This window comes from Nannospalax galili, unplaced genomic scaffold, assembly GCF_000622305.1.
Source record: "Nannospalax galili isolate Female #2095 unplaced genomic scaffold, S.galili_v1.0 scaffold153, whole genome shotgun sequence".
In the NCBI taxonomy this organism is placed as follows: Eukaryota; Metazoa; Chordata; class Mammalia; order Rodentia; family Spalacidae; genus Nannospalax; species Nannospalax galili.
This window is the reverse complement of record NW_008333469.1, coordinates 311510-318424: the sequence shown is the minus strand read 5'-3', so window position 1 is coordinate 318424 and position 6915 is coordinate 311510. Positions and strand designations below refer to the sequence as shown.

The following is a 6915-nucleotide window of genomic DNA, read 5'->3' as shown; positions in this document are numbered from 1 at the left end:
TTGTCTGGAGATGCAAGAAAACTTTTTTCAGTCTTTCTGAGACAGGGTCTCTCTGTAGCCCCAGCTGTCCTGGAACCTACTATGTAGACCAGGCTGGCCTTGAACTCACAGAGATCCGCCTGCCTCTGACTCCCGAGTGCTGGAATTAAAGGCGTGCGCTACCATGCCAGGCCCTAAGAAAACTTTTTTTATGGTACTGATTCATTCTGGAGTTTTCCCATTGCCAGTAACCTTCCTTATATTATACATTTCAATTATGAATTGTTTAGCAGCTGAAAAAGTCAGTGAACACATTCTTGAGTGTCAGCCATTTCTGAAGTTTTGGTCTATGTGTTATTTACTGGCATTTAATCAGAACAAACAATAGTTTTCTCCTAATGGGCAACCCCTTTTGGAATATCAAATGGGAGTGGATTCTCTGGGAAAGGAGGGAACAAATGACTACTGAAAAGAGCATTTTACCATGTGCTAGGCTTTGTTCTATGTGCTTTATAAATATTAGCTCTTTTATGCTTTTTATTTCAGCAACCCTTAATAAATGCCTAGTCTTCTACTTGTATTCAGATGTGTAGGTATAGAAATAAAAGAGATTAATAACATGTCACATAGCACCTGTGTTGTAGGGTTGGAATTTTTCATTTTTGTCATTTTTAGCTTTAGAACCTACTTCTAAACCATATGCTTTCCACCTTAGGATAAGATGTTAAATTCATCCACCCTCATTTATATTCCTAAGAATGGTTCTGATTGGAATTTTCCACCTCTGTTTAGAAGTCTGTATGGTATTTGAGATAGAAAGTGTAGCTGTGCTGTACACAGTGGTCTTTCCTTTCTGAGGATGCCAGAAGACCATTCTTTTTTTAATGTTTTATTTATTATTTTTATTTTATGTGTATGAGTTTATTGTCTGCATGTATGTGAGTGCACCAGTGTCATGCAGTGCCGCAGAGGTCAGAAGAGGGCTTCGGATTCTCCTGGAACTGGAGTTAAGGATGGGTCATAACCGCCATGTGGGTGCTGGGAATCGAACCTGGGTCCCTCTGCAAGAGTAATCAGTCCTCTTAACCGCTGAGCCATCTTTCCAGCCCCCAGAAGACCACTCTTAATAGTCCAGGTTGTGCCATGCCTGAGCTCTGTGCCCACTCCATTTTTTAAAAGTTATATTTTCTTTGCCCTTTTTTGGTCTTTTTGAGACCAAGTCTCCCTATAACCCCCAGCCTGGCCTTGAACTCACAGAGATTCACCTGCCTCTGCCTCCGAGTGATGGGATTAAAGGCATGCACCAGCACACCTGGCTTTTTAACCTTATTTTTAAATGTAGTGTTCAAGTAAATTTAAGAGCTAAATCTGATCTGAAATTATGTACTTTCTTAAACTTTTCTTCCTATGTTAGAGATAACATGCAAAAATTAGTTTGTTGTAAAATCTTACAGAATAACCTATTGATTCCACTTTCATTTAAGTCACTGCTTTAAAGAACAAATGAGGAAGCTCCTGCTTCGTAGTTTTTGTTTCTTTTTAATTTTCAAGAATGTATTTAGGGGATAGAGAGATGGCTCAGCAGTTAAGAGCACTGGCTGTTCTTGCAGAAGACCCGGGTTTGAATCCCAGCACCCGCACGGCAGCTAACAACCGTCCCTAACTCCAGTCCCAGGGGATCCGACAGCCTCTTCTGACCTCTGAGGGCACTACATGACACGGGTGCACTTACCTACATGCAGGCAATACACGCATACACATAAAATAAAAATAATAAATAAAATTTTTTTAATGTATTTTTATTTTGTGTGTATGAGTGTTTTTCCTGCATGTATTTAAGTGCACCCTTAAGTAAAATGCCTGTGGAGGCCAGGAGAGGGCGTCAGATTCCTCTGGAACTAAAGTTACAGATGGTTCTGAGCCATGTGGATGCTGGGACTCAAACCTGGGTCCTCTGCAAGAGCAGCCAGTGCTCTTAATCACTGAACCATCTTATTTTTAAAAGAACCTTCATTATTTTTTTTAAAAGAACTTCTAATTTATTTAGTGTTTGAACAAATAGGAGGTAAAAAGCAATGAACTCTGCTGTTACATTATGGTTGCTTTTTGCAATTTCATTTATCTTTAGTGCCTCCATAAGAAGTAGTTGGGAAAGGAACTAAACTTAAACCCATCAATCTACCTTATAATTTTATAGCATTAGTGAATTTTCGCTGATAACTTTTTTGTAACTATGTTGAAAGTGTAGTTGTCTAAAGTCTATGTCTGTTTTCTCTGTTATTACATGATGTTATATAAATATATTTATTACATAATATTTATATTGTTACAATTATTATTGAAAATTCATCAGATGTGTGATAGGTTTTCAAATCGGTATGCTAACAGTTTTGAGTACTGGAAAGACTCCAGCCAGAAATAAGCTAACATGCCAGGTCCTGGTTTCCCTGTGCCAAATGAGAATGAGTGTGCTAGAACAGTTTAAAGGAGCAGTGGACGGTGGTGTTGGGAGCTGTGAACACTGACAGCTGAACAGACCATTGGGTCTTTTTTTTTTTTTAATGTGTATGTGTGTATTGCCTGCATGTTTGTAAGTACACTTATGTCGTGCAATGCCCACGGAGGACAGAAGAGGGCCAGACTATTGGGTCTTTTTATATGTGCTTGAAACAAGCTTGTTACCTTCCATAGTTAGCCCACTTGTAACTTCACAACCTGCTGACAGAAACAAAGTGCTTTAACATTAATATATGTGTAGATTATACATAATATGTAGATTTCTTTCCTGTTGAAGAAACATGTAGAGTGACAGTTTTTCAGTCCCAAATTATCAAATGGAAGACAAAATATCTCTCTGTATTGCCACTTGAAATTGTAATTGAGAAGTCTTATGAAGTAGAGTATGAAGTAGAATTCGCTGTATTTATTTGATTCATATATTTTATTGAGTAAATGAACACGCTAATGTGTTAGTAACTAAAAGGTTTGAAATTTTCTTAGTTATGAGAAGATTTTGAACTCAGCCTTAGAAAAGTTCTGAATCTGTTTTCAAATTCCTCAGACTGTTACATTCTTCCCTTTCCATTGATTGGGCTTTTTCTTTGGCTTTTATTCTTTAATAACTTATAAGAAGCTACCAGCCAAATTAAACCAAACGCTAAGTAAGCTTCTCCAATAACTGCTGAGAAATAGGGTCAGTGATCTATCTGGTGCATTTCAGTTATTTAAAAGTATTAAATGACATGTAGATATTACCTGATTTGGGAAACTACTGAGTAGAAGTCTGAGCCATCAGAAATTCTGAAAGAATAGTCATAATTGGATTGCCACATTTTTAACATGGTTCAGAATGTATCCCTTTATGAATCAAATTGTCATACTGGCTATAATGTAACAACTTTTTTTTTTTTTTTTTTTTTTTTTTTTTGCCAGGGTTTCCTTGTAGCCCCAACTGACCTGGAACTTACTATGTAGACCAGGCTGGCCTTGAACTTACAGAGATCTGCCTGCCTCTGCCTCTGCCTCTGCTTCCCAAGTGCTAGGATCAAAAGCATGCACCACCACACCTGGCAGGGTAACAACTTGGTCATTATGAGCAATAATTTTAATATTGTGCTTACTAAAATGCCCTGTGGTTAGAGCCTAAGTTGTGCTTAGAAACATGAACCTTTAAAATTCTTCTGGTGTAATTTTTGGGGCAACTGTTTTTCACTGCAGTTGTTATGCCTTCCTAGTCTCTGAGTTACCCATCCATTTGCTGTTGACTTTGAAATCCAAAGCACATTGATTCCTGATGTATTTCTAGACTCTGCTCCCTATGTTGTAACTTATTTACCATATTTACCATGAATGAGCTTCTTGTGGATTATGTCTTATTTGAATCTTTCCAGTTGGCCAATAGATTCTTAAAATATTGACTCCCAGGCCCTATAGTAAAATAAGTGAATGAAAGAAAATAGAGTAAAATCAAATTGACTTAAAATATTATATGACCACATTTTTATAGGGCCTGTATAAAATGTAGAGATTTGTATAAGAATAGTATTTCCTGTAGGTAGTAGATATGTAACCATTGGGACCACCCTGTTCCACCCCTGCCCCACTCCGTTTTGTTTGTTTGTTTGTTTGTTTGTTTGTTTGTTTGTTTGTTTGTTTTTTGAGAAGGGTTCACAGGGTCTCATTTTGTAGCTCAGGCTGACCTGGAACCATCTGTGCTCCTACTTCAGCCTCCAAAGTTCTGGGATGATAGATACAAGCTACCACACCCAGCTCACAGTTGGGGCTTCTGATAGTCACTTGTTTGTTCTTTAATACACGATCTCATGTAACCCAGAGACAGCATCTCCTGTAGCATAGGCTACGTTAAATTCACTGTGCAACTAAGGCTAGCCTTGAACTTCAGGTCCTTCTGTCCCTGTCTTAAAAGTACTAGTATTTCTGGCATGTAGTGCCATGCCTGGTTTTGTGTAACGCTGGGAATTGAATGCACGGCCTCATACATGTTAAGTGAGCAGTCTATAGCTGAACTACATCCCCAACTCTCGTTTTGTTTCATTTCATTTGCATTGCCTGAATCTTGGTAGTACGTTGAATATATGGTTTTTTTATTATCTTAGGACTTATTGCAACTTACTCAAAAATATTTCTTCTAGTCTCCCTTTCCTGGTGACGATGAAGAGGAAGTTTTTGACAGTATTGTAAATGATGAAGTAAGATATCCAAGGTTCTTATCTACAGAAGCCATTTCCATAATGAGAAGGGTAAGAAATTAGTAACAAGAATCTTTTAAAAAGAAAAGCTTAAATTCTTTTTAAAAGAAATGAATTATTTTAAGTTTATGTGTATGTGTGTTATTGCTTGCATGTGTGTAAATGCACCCATGTCATGCAGTATTCGTAGATGTCAGAAGGTCCCCTGGAATTGAAGTTACAGACGGTTCTTAGCTGCTGTGTGGGTGCTGGGCATCGAACCAAAGTCCTCTGCAAGAACAGTTAGTGCCCTTAACTGCTAAGCCATCTCTCCAGCCCCAAATTCTTTATATTGAAGGGATTTTCCGTTAGAACTTTAGGAGTTGTTTTTTAATTCATAGATGTGTGCTTTAGACAAATCTAAATTTTAAAAAATCTAAATCTCTGAAAACTGTGAGAAGCATTATCAGTGAAGCTTATTTTATTGGTTTTATTTTAATTTTCTCACATTATATTTTGCCAGCTGTTGAGAAGAAATCCCGAGCGGCGCCTGGGAGCTGGTGAGAACGATGCAGAGGATGTAAAGAAGCACCCATTCTTTCGGGTAAGTATAAAAGTTTAGATTTTGAGCTGGGCGTTAGTGGCTCATGCTTATAATCTCAGCCCTTGGGAGACAGAGGCAGGCCTGGTCTACATAGCGAGTGCCAGGCCAACTGGGGGCTACAAGGAGACCCTGTCTCAAAAAGACCAAAGATAAGTTTAGATTTTGTTATGAAACTTGAGTGATTAAAAGTAGAAAACTAACTTGTTCTTTTATATTTTGTGATCCAGCTAATTGACTGGAGTGCTCTGATGGACAAAAAAGTAAAGCCACCATTTGTACCTACCATCAGAGGACGAGAAGATGTTAGTAACTTTGATGATGAATTTACCTCAGAAGCACCTATTCTAACTCCACCTCGGGAGCCAAGGATACTTTCAGAAGAGGAGCAGGAAATGTTCAGAGATTTTGACTACATTGCTGATTGGTGTTAAGTTACTGGACACTGTGAAACTAAGCAGACTGACTTATAAGAAGACCTCTTGAAACCCTTCATCTGCTCCCTGTGCCACCAGTAGCTTCTGAGTTTTTTAAGAACACATGAAGATGTGTTTGAAAGTACTATTAATGCCTTCTTCTCAATGTTCTCAATACAAATCTGAACACTGGAGGGCAGTTCCTTGGAATTGAGGCTGAATAAACATGAACCATGAAAATCCATCACAGAAATGCTTTTTGATCAACACTCTGTTTTAAAAAGAAGAGCCACTCTTTTGTAGTCCTCATCTCTGCCATATGACTGACCTAAATGGAAGGAAGATTAATTACTTAACTGTCTCACAAAAAGAAAAAAAACAGGGCTTAGAATGCTATTATTGTTGTTCACAAAGTGTGACTTTGTTGACTAGGCAAATATGCTCTCTCTCTCTCTCTCTGTCTCTCTGTCTCTCTCTCTCTCTCTCTCTCAATTTTTTAAAGAAATCACCATAATATGAAAAAATGGAGTGGCAGTTTGTACACCTTTGATTACTTCATTTTTAAAAAAAACAATGAATTGATGTCTAGTTTTATAACTTTATTTATCAGGAGAACACTTTTTATTGCCTTATCTTTACCAGCCGTGTAACAGAGCCTCACAGCCTTCCAGCGGAGCTACCTGCCAAACTGTGTTTTTATAAAACAGTGCTGAAAAAATAGGAACATCAGCATTTACTTACAATATTAAGATTGAGGACTTCTCATCAGCTGGAACCAATATACTGTGCTATCTGCATTCCCAAAGTCTAGACACCAAGGAGGCTGCTCAGTCAGATCTTCCCGGATCAGTGAACCTGGTTAACCCTTTACTGACAGACAGTCTTCACTTAGCAACCCAGTCATCCTGTTCCTGTGTCTGCTGTAGAAGGGAGCTGTTTGTTAAAACAGAGATTATCATTGTATACCAGCTGGAACCAATATACTGTGCTATCTGCATTCCCAAAGTCTAGACACCAAGGAGGCTGCTCAGTCAGATCTTCCCGGATCAGTGAACCTGGTTAACCCTTTACTGACAGACAGTCTTCACTTAGCAACCCAGTCATCCTGTTCCTGTGTCTGCTGTAGAAGGGAGCTGTTTGTTAAAACAGAGATTATCATTGTATACATGCTGTGAACATGTATATGTACAAGTTGTAATGTATTCTGTGTTGTAGGCATATTATTTAATTG

At 38.2% G+C, this 6915-nt stretch overlaps 1 protein-coding gene across 2 annotated transcripts in view; it reads left to right on the top strand.

The window, feature by feature from the left end:
• Pkn2 (protein kinase N2) overlaps positions 1 to 6388 on the top strand; it is a 137143-nt gene extending 130755 nt beyond the window's left edge. For both annotated transcript variants that reach the window (XM_008828292.3, XM_029561198.1), the window contains exons 20-22: positions 4632 to 4739; positions 5191 to 5271; positions 5499 to 6388. In XM_008828292.3, the coding sequence (XP_008826514.1) occupies positions 4632 to 4739; positions 5191 to 5271; positions 5499 to 5702 (393 nt within the window). In that variant the 3' untranslated portion in view covers positions 5703 to 6388. The remainder of the gene's footprint in view (positions 1 to 4631; positions 4740 to 5190; positions 5272 to 5498) is intronic.
• Positions 6389 to 6915: the final 527 nt, after the last annotated feature.